Source organism: Magallana gigas, chromosome 7 (genome assembly GCF_963853765.1).
Source record: "Magallana gigas chromosome 7, xbMagGiga1.1, whole genome shotgun sequence".
In the NCBI taxonomy this organism is placed as follows: domain Eukaryota; kingdom Metazoa; phylum Mollusca; class Bivalvia; order Ostreida; family Ostreidae; genus Magallana; species Magallana gigas.
The window spans coordinates 13,908,617-13,925,995 of record NC_088859.1 but is presented as its reverse complement, the minus strand read 5'-3'; the positions used below and the strand labels follow the sequence as shown (position 1 = coordinate 13,925,995).

At 33.3% G+C, this 17,379-nt stretch overlaps 2 protein-coding genes across 4 annotated transcripts in view; one reads left to right on the top strand and one right to left on the bottom strand.

The window, feature by feature from the left end:
• The first annotated feature begins 4,432 nt into the window (after nucleotides 1-4,432).
• On the top strand, nucleotides 4,433-7,636 carry LOC105329454 (neurocalcin homolog). Of its 2 annotated transcripts, none has more exons than XM_020067709.3 (3): nucleotides 4,433-4,739; nucleotides 6,109-6,490; nucleotides 6,620-7,636. In XM_020067709.3, exons 2-3 carry the CDS (start codon nucleotides 6,113-6,115, stop codon nucleotides 6,803-6,805), a joined length of 564 nt encoding a protein of 187 aa, XP_019923268.3. In that variant the 5' UTR covers nucleotides 4,433-4,739; nucleotides 6,109-6,112; the 3' UTR covers nucleotides 6,806-7,636. The 2 variants fall into 2 exon arrangements, with proteins under 2 accessions (XP_019923268.3, XP_011429012.3); XM_011430710.4 differs by having other exon boundaries at nucleotides 4,436-4,743.
• Nucleotides 7,539-17,379, bottom strand: part of LOC105329453 (trafficking protein particle complex subunit 13) — a 46,665-nt gene continuing 36,824 nt past the window's right edge. For both annotated transcript variants that reach the window (XM_011430709.4, XM_066067077.1), the window contains exons 5-11: nucleotides 15,853-15,925; nucleotides 15,617-15,661; nucleotides 12,952-13,082; nucleotides 12,278-12,479; nucleotides 9,364-9,464; nucleotides 8,672-8,825; nucleotides 7,539-8,099 (exon numbers count right to left, since the gene is read on the bottom strand). In XM_011430709.4, coding sequence (XP_011429011.3) covers nucleotides 8,001-8,099; nucleotides 8,672-8,825; nucleotides 9,364-9,464; nucleotides 12,278-12,479; nucleotides 12,952-13,082; nucleotides 15,617-15,661; nucleotides 15,853-15,925 — 805 coding nt within the window. In that variant the 3' untranslated portion in view covers nucleotides 7,539-8,000. The remainder of the gene's footprint in view (nucleotides 8,100-8,671; nucleotides 8,826-9,363; nucleotides 9,465-12,277; nucleotides 12,480-12,951; nucleotides 13,083-15,616; nucleotides 15,662-15,852; nucleotides 15,926-17,379) is intronic.

The window sequence follows — 17,379 nt, the reverse complement described above, 5'->3', positions numbered from 1 at the left end:
TAGCGACAGAAGTTCTTGGTGGGAGGGGGGTTGGAGGTAAGCCATAAAGAGCAATTATTTCCAAAAACCATAACTATAATAAGTGGTTTTTGTCAACAAATTAAATTGAATAATGTTAAATTTCACAGATCTATGCGTTCCCAGAGGCGCTGGCTATGCATGTTTAGAATATGGAACAGATTGATCCAAATGAATGGTGACCGTCTAACGAACAAAAGTTTTCATCTGGAGTTATCACATCAAAGACACATGATGGTGCTGCATTTCAAAATTTTATATGTGTTCCTATATATTTGATTCAGGCACGCATCATCAGGGGAAATTTATAAGGAATAAGGAATCAATTTTGGTCGGGGCGTGATCAAATCCAATAAAGCCTGAATGATAGATTTGATCAGGCCCCGACCGAAATTATCACCTCATAATATTCAAAGAATGATTCCTTATTACTTATATTTATATAATTTTAACCATCTTACGATTATATATTTAAATAAGGAATCATTCTTTGGGTATCATGAGGTGATAATTTTGGTCGGGGCGTTATCAAATCCAATAAAGCCCGAAGGGCTTTATGATAGATTTGATCACGCCCCGACCGAAAATATCACCTCATAATATTCAAAGAATGATTCCTTATTACTTATATTTATATAATTTTAATTTAATGATAAAATATTTAAATATAAATAAGCAAACCCCGCTGGCGCCTCAATTTCGCGTCATTTGTATTATGGGTTATATAGTACAAAATCGATACATAGTGTTATCACAGGCAAGGACACTGGGAAATGTAAATATAAAGATATACATAAAAGGTTTGAGTCTTTATTGAATATTCATTTATTATTACGAATTTTATTTATTAAATCACTTTTCTGAAAATGAGATGTTTCGAGCTGTGATGTATGCTTGAAAATGCACTAGATAAAAAAAAAACAGTAGCATGCATGTTTTCATCATAAAAAAAAATTGCAATTAATTGTTATTATTAAAGTCTTACTTCACTATAACAATAAAACGCTATCATGGCGATTCATACGAGTATGAAGATACTGAAAAACTAACACTGCAGATAAAATACCCGTTTTACTCGTACTAAGTCCTGTTGAGATATTTGTCACGGTACTCGATTAAAAGTCAGTCTCATCTTTTCTACGGATCTTTACAGCGAATTACAGAATACCGGTAGAGTTTTCAATAGCTTGTTGGATTGCTCAATAGGGTATTCAATTTGGTCAGCAAGGTATCACATCAGGTTTAAATCTAGGTCCTGTGTTTACCCAAGTGTAGATTGTTATTTTGCACTCAACCCATTCATTTGGCACAAAGAAAACCTCTAGAACACTCTCTCCTATTGTTAGCTATTCTATTCATAGACTTTTAAAAAGAATGTTCACCTGGACAGCACTGGATTCTATAGAGCATCAATTCTGCTTGGAGTAATTTGAATTTTGTTTTTCCAAAAATTTAATTCAAAAGACATTTCTGAAGAAACAAACAAAAGAGAAAAGCATAACCTTAAGATTTACGGAGATATTTTTTTCCTGCAAAAAATCATTAGACATTTTGGTTCCCCAACTCCTGGTGCAAATACAGCACTAAGAGTATTTTTGTGTTGTGACTGCTTAATTAGTTCAGACTTTTATAGCAGTAATGTAGGATAACAGGGAGAAACAAAAAAGGCCAAAATGTGCAAATGTTTACTAGATTAACTCACTTTATCACTGTCATACCTGAGTAATCACATGACCTAGATTTAAACCTAATGTGATACCTTGCTGACCAAATTGAATACCCTATTGAGCAATCCAACAAGCTATTGAAAACTCTACTGGTATTCTGTAATTCGCTGTAACTGATTCTTGGCCCACAGAACTGCAAGTGCTCCTAGATAATGCTCCTGTCACACTGTCACGATTTATACTGCGATTGCCTACGAATTACTAACAGTTAAAAATCGCCATTATTCGCCAGGTCAGTCTTGCGATAATTCTACTGACGGTGCTTTTTTTCGAATTTAGTACGACTCGACTACGATATCTGCTCAACAATATTCGATGTTTGTGCGATAACAGGACGAGTTGTGGCGATTCATGTACGAATTTCGGCGATTAAGTAACGAACGCTTTGAGATATTTCTACGATCAGGTAAGATGAAAGACGATTTTTATACGATGCTCTTACGAATGAGTACGAAATTGTACGATTGATACACGATATTACCACGAATAAATACGAGGGTTTATGATTATATATCTGATGGGTTAATTTATAAAATTATTATTAAACAAATTAATGATTGCTTATTTGCATAAAATACTTATCTGGAAATATTTTTTTTATTTCAAACATAAGATGAATAATATTGATATATATTATTAAAGATGTATGAAAACACGTACAGGTAGAAGTGTATTTGTGAGTTAAGATTGCCAACAAAATATTTATTGTGACTACGTTTGCAATTTTGAGTAAAAATGTTTTATAATTTGCTGATAGACTTTTTTTTTCACAGTATTTATAAACGAACAAGAATATCGTGATATTGTTTTAGTTCATGAATTGTTTAAATAATCATGAAAGTGGCAGCAGTATTGTTTAATTTTTCCCCTGAATAAGATTATCAATGGAGAACAAATTTCATTTATTTAGAATGAAGAAATTACAAATATATGTAAAATTTCGAAAGGAAAGATTCTGTAATAAACGTACATAATTACTAAACGACGTACTTAGTGAAATAAGGAATACTATCGCGAAACACTAGCGAGTCTCGTATTTTCTTACTAACTCGTAGTTCACTCGCAAGGTTCTCGTACTGCACTCGCCCCTAATCGCCTGTTATCGTATTGTATTCGCATCAAATCGAGCTACATTCCCATTCACTCGGAGGACACTCGGGGAAGACTCGAGAAACAATCGCATCACCTCATACAATACTCGGGGTAGATCGTAGGATATTCGTAGCATCAAAAGTTCTGCAAGTTTTGCACTCACTGCACTTGTACACTGTCACAGTAAATCCTTGACATTCGTAGAACACTCGCAAAACTTCGTGGTACTTGCGATATTACGAGCTATCCTGCGAGCTTCCCCGAGTATCCTACTAGTTTCTGGGAATGTTTCACGAGTCTTCCACGAGTGTTCGAAGCTTATATAATAATGAGTAGGAATATAGTTTGATTTGATGTAAATGCAATATGAAAACAGTTAGGGAGGTGTCTGAGGTGATTGATGGTAAGTGCAAAACGAGAACTATGAGTTAGTACGCAAATTCGAGAATGGTAAGTGTGTCGCAATATTCTTCTTCTTTTGGTTACAAGGTACATCGTTCAGTTACTTCATAAGTTACTTACAGAACCTAGCATACCGAAAATTTACATATATATATACGTATAGTTTCTCCTTTCTTCTAGAAATGAATTGTGTTCTTTATTTATAATCTTATTCAGGGAATAAATCAAATATCGTTGCTAATTGTGTCATGTTTATTTCAACAATTCATGAATTAAATGAATATCACGATCTACATGTTATAGGACAACTACAATAAATTAAACGTCAGTCAACAAATTATTAGAAAAATTTTAATTCACAAATGCGAACACTGTCACGCTGTAGATTTCGTTGTTATTTACATCCCCTTAAACGTTTTTTATATATATAACTTAAAATCTCAATATGAACTGTTTTATGTACAAACATTATTTTGCATGATAATAACTTTTTCAATTAACACATCAGATATATATTCGTAAAAAAAAAACTCGTAACTATTCGTAGGAATATCGTGTACAATTTCGTAGTTACTCTTAGGAGTATCGTATAAAAATCGTCTTTCATCTGCACGTTAGAATGAAGATAACGTTCAACGTGCTCGTTACTAAATCGTACATAAATCGCCATAATTCGTACTGTTATCGCACACTCGTCTTACATTGTCGGACAGACATCGTAGTCGTGTTGCAAGACTGGCCTGACGAATATTGGCGATTATTAGCAACTCGTAGGCAATCATAGCATAAATCATTCACGAGAGTGTGACAGGGCCTTAGGACCTACAGATTCGAAAACGGTAAACACGCTACCAACTGCATAGTTGGAAAAAAGTATTTCATACAGAACAGGTCCAATGTACTAGAAGATCGATATACAAAATAGAATATGAGGTAAATAGTTTGGACGGGGTTATGTTACATGAACAAATAATGAACAATTGTAAATTTATTATTAATAACGCTTTAGACAATCGTTACATACAAAGTCAGTTATTATTTTGCAATAAATGAGCAAAATTGGTATTCTTAGATTCGTTCGAGAGCCAGTAATTTGTTGTTATAGTTTGAAATAGCTAAGACTGATAAGGAAATATTGAATAATGAATCAATCTGTTGTTCTTTAAACAATGTAACCAATGAAAACCCATGCTGTAGAAAACTGTCATAGGCACGAAGCCGCGGATAATCCACAAGTATGCACTTGCGGGCCTGTGAAAAAGAGAACTGAAAGCAATGGGTCGTTAATTATTTATCACAAACCGTACGAATATGAACACAATATGCATATACTTAAACTCTAAACTCCAAGAGTTTAAAAACCGTGTCAATTATAGATGATTATACAGTTGAACAACATCGCAACGTCCAGATATCAGGATTAGTCGAGAGAGCAAGGTGAATAAATGAACAGTACTTGACTGATGAGACTGTAGTCGTAGACGAGAAGGGGGCATTCATGTAGGTAGGTGGAATCATGTGACTTTTCTTGCCAAGTGAGCGTGTTGATCGAAGCGCACTCTCACTACATGTATACGTTATCATCCTCTCAACGTCAGCGATCCTGATTTTTCTCGTGGGTGTTTGAACTCAGGACCCCCGACGTTGTCAGGATAGTGCTAATTTAACTGCAGGTCTGTAGCTTGCTTCCGGTCTGACAAAAAATTAGGATGAAAGACGTCCCAGATCGTCCATCCGAATATTTTCAGACCGCAAGCTACAAGCCTGCATAAAGTACGCGACATGCCAAGACTGCCTCAAATCTTCTGGTGATACTGCGATACAAAAAAGTAAATTATTACATTAAATAGTTCATTTTCGGTGATCTGACGGGAACGGTCAGATATAAGTTTTCTCTGGCCTTTGTTGAACAACCTTGCGTTAACTTTCTTTGAATTTTCATCTCATTCTCTCTCAAGAAGCACTGGAATAATCTTGACAAAACTTGTCACGAAGCATCCCCCCTTTTTAAAAATGTTGGTGTTGTTTTTGTTTTGTTGCTGTTGTTTGTTTGTTTTTGTTTTTTGTTTACAAAGAAATACCTAGAGTATTGTTGTGTGTATCTCGTGTTGTGATGCAGTGATCTACAAGAACAATAAATGAACCAAAAGTTCAGAAGCAATGGGGAATTCATACAGTTTTTGATAGAATTGAATAGGAAACTCTTTTCTCCGGAAACAATAATAAATAAATCTTTAAGCAATGAAGCGAACTTGTCAATTTTAATCAGAGATACTCCTATTAGTGGTCCAAGATTGTTCGTATCTTACTTGAAAGGACTTAGACACATTGCCTTACGCGAGGATTGTAGCCCAGAGGCCCTTTTTCTCCTCTCAAAAAGCGCAGTTATTTAGGTAATCGCACGTACGAAACTTTCACCTCTTTATTTGCTTCAACGCCAGTAGTTGTTAGATCCCATCCCATCGTAACATTTTGGTACCTGGTAAAACATTCTTTTAGGATTTCGCTCGGGGTATGGGATCCCCTTCATATGGAATGTGCGGATCCAATAAAAAATTTCCGGGGTTGGGGGGTTGGGAGGGTTCCGCAGGGCATTTTTGTTTTGTTGGGGGGGGGGGGGGGGGGCTATTTTGTATTTTTCCGGACCCCCCCCCCCCGGGCCCCCCTCTAGATCCGCACATGTAGGGAATTACTTGTTCATCATGCAGTATTAAATTACAGGTTGTCAATGATACACGGAATGTCTCTCTACCTTATTTCATCACTTGCCACTTAAGCTTCATTACTTTCTGTAAAAAAAATCAAGAATTTCAATATTTAATTTAAATAAGTTTCAATGATTTGTTATTTACATACTGTTAAATTGTAGAAAGATGGGGAAACAAAGTAGCAAACTGAAGCCCGAAACATTAGAAGATCTAAAAACACAGACCAATTTCAGTGATGCCGAGCTCCTAGAATGGTATAAAGGATTTTTATTTGAATGTCCTACAGGAGAACTCTCCGTAGAAGAATTTCGCAATATATACAGAAAACTTTTCCCACATGGAAATGCAGAAAAATTTGCCGAACACGTCTTTCGAGCGTTCGATGAAAATCGAGATGGAAAACTGGATTTTCGAGAGTTCATGTGTGCAGTTGGAATCACTTCTCGGGGAACAGTTGAGACCAAAGCAAAGCTTGCCTTTAGGATATATGACTTAGACAAGGACGGATACATTACTGAACATGAAATGACGGAAATTTTAAAGGTAAATTCAGAGAGAGAGAATATTGTATAGTTTTAATGCAATGCACCTATATTATAATTATTTTAATCCACTTTAACCCAAGATGAAATATTTAGGTGAAGTTTAACATTAATTTTGGGTACCCTTCAGGCCATGTACAAAATGACAAGAGAATCCCACAAAGGCGGCCTTTCAGCAGAAGAGAAAACGAAAGAAATCTTCATGAAAATGGACAAAAACCAAGATGGAAACCTTTCTATGCAAGAGTTCATTAAAGGCGTGCAGACGGACGTCTCCATTTTACGCCTCCTAACCAGTGCCTCAAACACAGGTTGAATGGGGATCATATCTTTATACATGTTATCAAAGTTGTCGCACATTATGTTATATTTATGAGAATTAATTATGTACAATGGTCAAAGTGAAACATGTATGTTTCTGATGATTTCATCTAAAAACACTCTTGTACAGTGTGAATACAATTAACTTCTACAGAGGAGCTTTAAAATACCAGATGCCAGTAACCTGGTTGTATCACTTTTAAGATGAACTTAAACTGGAAACTGGTTTTAAAATCATATAGAATTATCCAATACTGTAAGCAAACTTTCATATGCTGCATTTATTTTGCAATTTTCCAGTTATAATCTGGTTCACAATGACTGATCTTCATGACGAAGTCCCATAGGGCTGAAAATATTTTCTCCTATGCGATTAAGTGTTGGTTTACAATATTACTTGTTCATAATACAGACGCTTTATTAATCCCGGTGAAGACATGCGAGTTCAGAACTAAAGTGTCTGGATTAACAAGACTCAACTGTATGTTCAAACATGCATGAATTTCTAGCCTGAATTTGTAATGCACTATTTAACATTTTACGTCATCTCCAGTCAGTAAAATGATATATTTTTGATGAGTTCCATACTAACAATTTATTTGTGTAAATGATATACTGGAAATATATGTAAATTATCATAATGGACAGGTTAGTTTTAAATCCCCAGAGTAGCTGACACTCTATGTTGTACATTGTAAATAACTTTTGAGGAAAAAATACCCATCACAAGTCTTTTGTATACTTTTAATCAATAACAGCACATTCTATAAAACTGCATTTCAATTGTATCAATATTGCACTTCAATAAATCATACAGTACACATGATTCAGCGGTTTATGAACTACCAAGCAATATAAAGTCATAAATAAGTCAAGCTCTCATTCGATCCATTTCCCAGGATGAAAGACAAATCAAATGCGACTGCATCAATAAACTTGGAGGAATGAACTAGTCTTGAAATACTGGTAAACTTTATAAAAAAAAAGTTAATTACTAAAACTATTATCAAGCTGGTATATTGTTTTCTTCTCTGGGGAATACACAAAATTTTTCATTTAGTGTATCCTCACATACTGGTAAAACCGTTAAACAAATAGAAGAGACACAACATCCAATTGATAAATATCAAGTTACGTCCCTTGAAAGCCTTTATTTGAGTCACGGGATCAGCCGGGGATTATCTACCATGTCAGGGATTGGAGTCGTTGTAGATAAAGACAGAGGCTAATTCATCATGTTCGTAGGTTCTTTTCAGGAAATTGTCAGTTATTCTAAGTCCTGATATTGTCTAAAAAAGAAAGAAAAAAATAAAAAAATTTATTGAAAAAAAAAATTCTTTTGACTGATGGAATGCAATATAAATGCATCTGAGCACATAAGAAGAGTTTTAGCTATAAATATTTAAAATATACTGTATACAGGATTATTTTTGCCCTTTTACACTTGCAAACTGTTTTGCCCTGTCTTAAATTCACCCAGACACAATAAAGAAAAATTGATACTCTTTCTATCAATAGTTATTTGATAATTGTTTTGAAATAACCTAGTCTTAAATTCACCCACTGACATCGAGGGTGAAAGGGGCGAAAATAAAATGGGGGCGAATATTTCCATGTATGCAATAATGCTTTAAACTTCCATTTTACACATTATTCTCTCTCAAAGAATTTCTTTCTAACACTTCTCAAACACGAAAATCTGAAACAGACTAATTACGATAAATCTGACCCCACCACATATAGAATTTGGCCTCAGTGTATGGAAAACACAAAATGAGATACCCTAGATCATTTGAGCTTCTCATACTGTACTCTGACACTAGCCTTCGTGACAAATTGATTTTTAATGCCCTAATTTTACCTGTAGTCCAGGAATGGTGGCAATCAGGGTGAGTCTCAGGTCCAGATTTTCCTTTGGAGCGAGTTTGCCCAGCTGTCTCCCAGAGATCCCTGTCCACAGCAGTCCACTGGGCTGGTTGTTTTGGAGGGTGAGGGTTAAATCCATGGTTCTTTCACTGAAACATAATAGAATACATATGTTCCAATGTTTCAAAATATTTCAATATCACTGAATGATGTGAAAAGAGATATTGAAAAATATTCATATTCTAAATTTTATATACTGTCAGACCTCATTATCTCGAAGTTGGTGGGACTATTTAAAAAACTTTGAGATATCCGAGTATTTGAGATATCAAGGATAAATTAGTGGTTGGGACTGAAAACTAACTTCGATTTATCCACTGTATTTGAGATATCAAAGTTCAAGATACTGAAATTCAACTGTTTTTGGATTGCTTTTTCTATACTGAATAATAATTTAACGCCAAACACTCCACATTCAAAATCATTATATCTGATGGGTAATTTGTTGACCATCCAGCCTCCTTAATTAAAGCAGGAAAAAATTGAGTGGAGTATTCATGATATATGATCCATAAATCAGCTATAATGACCAGGTTTCATGACCGATCATCTTTATACTGAGGTTGATTCCAGGAAACAAAGATGAAACAAGAATCGAAAATTATCAGATAACAAGAAATAACTTACCAGCAATTAGTTATCCTACAGATGATGTTGAAAGAGGACTCCAATACGACAGAATCTGGTGTTTCCTCAAGAGTTACTTTGATGTCTCCATATCCAGGAGCCTTTTGGAGTTTAAAAAACAAAGCACTGATATTAAAAATCTATTTTATCAATTTATGTAAACATTCCTCTATAAAAATTTGAGGTAAGAGTACATGCTTATAGACATAAGAAGTTTTTCTTTTTTCAACTTAAAAAGTTTGTAAAATGACCAAAAAATCACATTTTTTGTATTACAATTAAAATGGTATTACTTTTTTTTTTATGTTAAACGAAAGTTAACTTTGAAAAGTACAAGTATACACTTGGACTAACCTTTTGTTTAAACAAGAGGCCCATGGGCCACATCCCTCACCTGAGAAACAATAGGTATGTTAAATCAGCTTAATGGAGTCATAATACAAACTATCTGGACAATGTAAAATAATACAAGTAGATTCTGTATAAATAAAATCCATCTTTCCCCTGGATATTCTTATGTTTATAATCATTAGTCCCCTTTCTAACAGGATGATTTTATAGTCATATCACATGTTGAGTATTGCAGTTCTCAAAAAGATCCTTAACAATTGTTTATATATGGGATATAAACCTACATCAAACTCTGAACCTTCTTGTGGGCCCGAAGAATTGTCCTGGGGCCAAAGTCTGAACAATTATTAAGAATCATCTGGCTGATTAGTTTCTGAGAAGAAGATTTTTAAAGATTTACTCTACATATTCCTATGTAAAACCCATTGTGGCCCCACCATACCCTCGAGGGTGTCATTATTTTCACAACTTTGAATCTACACTACCTGAGGATGCTTCCACACAAGTTTCAGCTTTCCTGGCTGATTAGTTTCTGAGAAGAAGATTTTTAAAGATTTACTCTGTATATTCCTATGTAAAATGTGGACCCCCCATTGTGGCCCCACCCTACCCCCGGGGGTCATGATTTTCACAATTTTGAATCTACACTACCTGAGGATGCTTCCACACAAGTTTCAGCTTTCCTGGCTAAATGGTTCTTTAGAAGAGGATTTTTGAAAATTTCTCAAAATTTTTCATTAATTTCTAATTATCTCCCCTTGAAAAAGGGCATGGAGCTTAATTTTTACAACTTTAAATCCCCTTTGCCTAAGGATGATTTGTGCCAAGTTTGGTTGAAATTGGCCCAGTAGTTCTTGAGAAGATGTTAAAAATGTGAAAAGTTTATGGACAGATGGACGACAGACAAAATGTGATCAGAAAAGCTCACTTGAGCTTTCAGCTCAGGTGAGCTAAAAACAAGTTCAAGTCCCTATTGTTTTGTGCCCAATACACTTTCTATCCTAAATACACTACATGGTAACTAGCTGATCAAAGAAGGATTCTAACATAAGCCAAAATGCATATCTTTTTTTTAATTTATTCGAGTATCCCAGTTTAAATTGTTCTGGTGTTTCTTGTAGCATAAAAACATAATGGTCATTCCTCTACTACGAATGTCATGTGCATAATGCAATTGCTGTATTTCAGCTTGTGTACCACAGCTTTCCTATTCATGCCCAATCCATAAGGAAAATGGACAACTTTCTACATCTAAAATTAATTTTGAACTCAAAAAGCAACAATACTAATTTACATTGAAACCCCTTTTTCTTTACAAAATAGCCATGTAATCAATCAGCTATTAAACCTTTTAAAACAAACATTCAGAGAAAGTGCATTATATGCAGGTTTATTTTGTTGCATAATAGTTTAATAGAATTTCTCACATTTAAACCCTAATAGTGTTTCAATTACTGGAACCTGTGAAATGTAATTTCAGTGGCAATTTTTGTAGTATATTCACTTAGTGGAATTAGGTGTCAGATATTTGAAAGTGAATTTGCATGGAAATTGAAAGTTTTCTCTCAAAGGTCTAGTTACATTCTCAACACAACTTCCTTTTTTACAATATTTGTTAGAGGGATCTCTTATTCATGTCACAACATGCAGCATAAATATCATAGTTTTGTATTCCAGTACTTGTTTCAAATAATTTGCCAGTATTATGTTTTCAATATTCATTTACTTCAGCTTAACAGTTCACTTTCTGTAAATGAACTGGGAGGTAACAGTTTCAATTTGGACAAAAGATTATCTTGGGTTTTTTTTAAAACCAAACAGTATGTCACTTTCAAAAGAAAGGGTAATAAAAAGAGACATTTCATAATTACTTTTTAATTTACTTTTGACCTGAACAAAGAAGCAGAATGAGCTATAGCTGTGGACACGGTGGACATGCATGCATGGTGGGTACACTGTGAGAAAGGTTATAGTGATGTCACAATTGCAGTTTTGTCCAGGAATTGTGGGAAACAATTAACTTATGCTGACTGACTTTATTTGGTCATTTGACAGATCACCAGAAAAGGGTGTCAATAATACTTTGCTATGTAGTAAATAAAAAAATACCAAAAAAAATTGCTATGCTGTACACTCATAAATATGGAATTCGTGAATCTTATTTGAGTTGTGTCATTATATAGCTTTAATTTTGACAAATGAATGAAAAAATTATATGCAACAAAAAATGTGTGTTTTTTAAAAGGAGTTTATTCTAAAATTTATGGGATTGCAATGCAATAATGTGTTTGAAATATTCGACTTTGATCAGATAATTTGTTTATATATTAGAAGCAGTGAGGCCCCCATTCATCAGGAACACTTTACACAATGGACACATTTGCTGGACTACCATGTGCTCATGTGCTATGGTAAGAATAATAATATTTATTCATTCCATTGAGAGTTATCTCTCTTACTAGAGGGGGCAATGTACCTTAAAATGATTTTTTCCCCACAAAACCTGCAAGACTCTGAGAGCAATGGGTGTATTTCTAAGTACATTGAAACACATAGAACTCACCACTCTTTGTAGCTGACTGGTCTGTAGCCGCCCACGTTCCCCTAAGTTGGTCTTCCACACGATGTCGATTTTGCCGATGTCTGTCACTCCCTTCATGACCTTGTTCTGCTTTATGACTTCGGGTTTGGGAACCAAGCAGTAGAGATATTGACGGATGTCCATGGGGTTCAAGTAATTAACCTTGCCAAACACCATCTCCTTTCTGGTAGAAAGATAAATCTATTAGCAAATCAATCATTATATTGCACAATAATTCCCGTCTTAAAAAAAAGCAAGACATAAAAATGTCCAAGCATGATATTTTCAGAGCCTCCTCTACAAACTGATAAAGAATCAATTTGTTCCACTCTGATGCTGAGACCCAATTTCAATATATGTTATGACAGATCTTTGTAGCAATAAATGAATATCATTTGACAGGACATTGACACAAAACAGTGGCAGAAAAATTGACTTTCAAAACTTTCCTGGTAAAAGCAATTTTTCTCCTAGTAAAACTTAGACAGAGGGGAATAACTCTATCAATGAGTAGTGAGCTAATGGAACTTTATACTCTTAATAGCAAATTTTGAACCTTGTACAATACAATATCTGCTGAAAAATTCTACTTTGCCCCATTCCAAGCTAAATCATTGAAGTCTCTCTCTCTCTCTCTCTCTCTCTCCTATACTTACTGATCCTTGCCCTCAGTATTGTTGAGTGGTGTACACAGATACTGAGAGGAGGGTTCCAAACTGACGTGGTCCATGTATATTGGCCCTGGTGTTATATTCTGGATTTGGGCCTCCAGATAAACTTCATCGGACTGCATAGAGTAGAAACCACATGTTGTTAAAAAAGAGAATTAAAGAAAGTAAAGCATAGAGCAACTATGATTTTGTTTGTTTTCTAAATCAAGCACCTTACACCAATGGAATGACAGGAATAGGAGTTAAAAATGAGCTCTTTGTCTACAACTATCAGCTGATAAGTTTCCAGTAAAAGTACTGTATCAAACCAGTCTAGCAAGCAAATATACTTTAAAATTGTGATTATGACAGAAATCTGAACATGACTTTCATGGTTAACATTTTTATTCTCATTCATCCAGTCTTAAAGATTATTTTGCCCTACATCACAATCTCTCATAAAACAAGTAACTTTGAAAAAAAAAATGTAATAGACATAATGAAGGAATAAATGTCTTGTTTTGGGGATTTTCGGATGTGAATAAATCAAATGTTATCATGTTGTAATTTGCATATAAACCTTTGGGACTTCTGCATAAAATTACCATACAGGTACATTTATAACAATCAATTTATATTACCATATTATATCCTGAAATCCTGGCAGCTATTTCTTATATTTACATTAATTCCCTTTTCTGTTTTTGTATGATAGAAAATGCCGGTATATTTTTAAAAAATTTTTAATTATGTGTATATATTCAAATTTTGCCAGGCACAAACAGGCTATAGTTAACTTCAACTGATTGTTGAAATTATGTTATTTGGTTAAGGTTAAAAATTAAAAAAAAAATAAATATAAATTTCATGAAGGGTAACAAAAATCATAAGTTAATCAAGTGATAAACATAAAATTTATATTGTTGTTTTATCTCTCACAAAGACATTGCATTGGAAAATGTTAAAATATTGTTAGAAAGATATTTTTATAACTGTTTTTATTTGTATGGTTACCACTTCATGTATACTGTTCTTAATTTATAGCATTAATGATATACCGTATGTTAAATTACAACAAATAATTTATTGTCAGCAAATTAAGTGAAAAAAGTTTTATATACAAACGTTGACTGCTGCTAAGAGAAATAACTCTCACTGGGATAATAACTACCATAATATTCCTTAATAAAAATAATATATGCTAAAACTGTGTGCATTTCAATTATAATTCAGAGTTCCTGTTTAAATCCATTATGGGCATATTGGAAGTACATTTCCATATTATCTTGTGAAAGAATAGAAATTAACTTCAAAATTTGTAAAATATTAGTACATGTATCAATGTTGACCAATACAAGTTTGAGCTTCATAGAGTATATCTAAGGTAAAGTTTTTTTTAGCACAACAACAAATAATATCATTAATTAATTTATATGTTGTTATAACTTTTCACATAAGGCATATGGAAAATCAAACATATGGAAGATGCATGGCCTCCCCCTCCCTTTATCTTCTGTTGTAATCTGAGGAGTGGTGAAATGATTTGGCAAAAATCATAATACAAGTAAGGTTATAACAGTTTTGTTCTTATTGAAAGATGGCCTATTATAAAGCCATGTTTTTTCTTTCACTATAATCATCATTAACTTGAATATCTACCCCATAGAAAAGGTTATTGCAAAATAAGAATCACTGTCATTAAAAACAAAATTTTAAAAAGATATTCCGGTACAAAAAGTAGATCTATACAGACACTTCATCAGAAAATGTGTACATCAAGAATCTGTGTACTAACCTCATTATGCATGTACAACTTTACAGAGCATAAATAAAGAAATTAAGAATAAGTATGTTTTTTAAAACAAGCAATACACAATATGAACTTTAAAATAGACTTTATCAGTAATTCCCAGAGAGAGGATTGAGTGAGCAGATTGGATAAAGGGAAGGGGGTAGGATAAATAATTTTGGAAGCTCTAAATTTCACCAATTCTACAGAATTTCCCATGGAGGTTCCTTGTCACACAAAACAGGGGTAGAAAATCTTGAAATATAGTGTAATATATAAAAAAGAAATTACAAATACCATCATATATGCCAACAATCTGATACCACAAAGCTCACGTACGAAGTAGATTTTCCACATACACGTACTCTGCAGTCAAGATCAGACAAAAAGCGAAAGTTCACGACGAGAGAGATAGAAACATAGACAACTATATATGCATGAAAGATATGCAATGATGTGTATAGTAGCTCTAGATGTGAGAGGAGTAAGAAGTGCAGACTTACTACGTGGTCCTGATATGAAATCATAAAGAATTACCGACATGATATCTATGGTTATTACATGAGTGATTGTACTTGACTAGGAACAGGTATCCACACTCTCCAACAAAAAACAATAACAAAACATAATGCCTGAGTTAAGTATATATGTACATGTAGTATACTCTGGCTATCAATTTAAAATATAAGTTTTAACATCATTTTTGCTTATCCCTGCTTTTTTCTCTCTTTTTCTACTATATGTTCTAAGAATAAAAAAAAAAAAATAGCTGAAATAACTCAGGAAAATTGAAAAAAATTTGTGTTTTCTTTATCCCCCCCCCCCAAAAAAAATTTGAGGAGCAAAGTAGTGAACATGCTTCCTGCAATGTTTTGGTGTTACCTCTGCATTATAGAATTTTGTTTTCACATCCAGTGGCTTCAAGACCTGCAAACAACAAAATTTTTTTTAAAAAATAGGTTATCCTACTGAATAAATGCATAAGCTGCTGTTTTTTAAAGTGATAGTATCAGTTACATCACCCAAGAATCCCATGCACTCTGTACTAATGTTAGACAGATTTTTGCTTTTAAAATCATATTTTTTTATTCTAAAGACTGATTTATCTTTCTCCCCACCTGGAATTTGAAGAACTTTCTAAATGCCATCTTTTCATAATTGTTGGTTGTGTAACTAACAGCACAAACAAGTCTACAAAAAAAGATGTAATAAAATAACCCAGATCTTAGAAATTTTTATTTTTCAGTGGTTATTACGATGCAAATGATCAATCTTTGGACATAAAGCTGATATTCCTAGAAATGTCAATATGCATCTTTAAAAAAATTAGCATCAGAATTACGCATTAAGTACATTCTTCCATCGATGAGATTTTAAATCAATTTTTTTGTTTTGGGAGTCCTTTAATAACATGAGTCATGTTTTTGTTAAAAGATTTCTTAAAACAACAGAACTTATTCCAACAACCAAATGACAATGACAATGACAATTTCTTTATTCTCTGAACTGCATAAATTACAGTGTTGAGAAAAATCGCAAAAAAATTTGAACAATAATACATATACCGTAATACATACATTGCATGCATTGGAGTGACAATACAAAAGTGAAAAAAAAAAAAGGAAAAAAGTATGATTAGCAATTAACCTAGAGAGCTAACTCTCTCAATTATAACTTTAATGAATTTACACAGATTAATCAACCATTTTTTATTATTAGTATTAAAGAGTTGTTGAAATTTGTAAACATTTGGTTGTGTGTAGAAGTATGAAGGTATGTATAAAACTCTCTTATCTTTAATTGTTATATCTGTACAATGAAATAAAAAATGAAATTCATCTCCTATCTCAATACAGTTATATATGGTACATATACGGTTTTCACGAGGTATATCGTACCATCTACCTCGTTCTATAGGCAATTTAGCATTACTTGTTCTAAAAGTACAAAAAGATTTCTGATATTTGGAAGGCAGATCTAATAAGTATTTTTCCAAGGATAATGTGGTTTTAAAATTCTATAATTAATACCTTTTGATGAATTATACATTTCACCAAAAGAACTTGATTCAACGAAATAGACAGATGTGTAGACTAATTAGTTAAGTAAAGGACTATATATGATAAGGGCCTAAAATGGCCCCCTAAAATGAACATCATCATTTTACTATCATTCTTTGTTTTCTTAGTACAGATATGTATGTGGTGTGTTTACATAATATTCATTTTGGTTCAAGTGCCCACAATTTAGAAATATGACATTGTAAAGACAACCTTTTCCCGCCATTTTTGCATTTTTAGCGTAAAACAGCTTGTTTTCAAGCAGTTTTTCCTTCCGAAAACATAGAGCGCATTCTTGAACAAATAAAATATTTTAATCAGAGATGTATCTAGCCAAGGCTAATAAGTGACAAAAAATTTTTCCTTGTTCAAGCATGCGCTCTATATTTCCCATTCGTAAATAGATAAGAAAAATGTCAATTTTTGGCTGATTTTGATTGATTTATAGAAATGACGTCACTTCTGACGTCATATACTGCCAGTGAGTGCAAATAAATCAAATTAATAGATGAAAAATATATTTTATATCAACTCTTCTAAAAAATTAGTTAACGTTTTATTGTACCCGAAACACTTAAAAAATGG

Excerpts from the sequence above, each read along its gene's own strand:
- LOC105329454 (XM_020067709.3), top strand. The coding sequence starts at position 6,113 with ATGGGGAAACAAAGTAGCAAACTGAAGCCCGAAACATTAGAAGATCTA. Across the intron at positions 6,491-6,619 it reads AAATGACGGAAATTTTAAAG|GCCATGTACAAAATGACAAG; the intron begins GTAAATTCAGAG and ends GGTACCCTTCAG.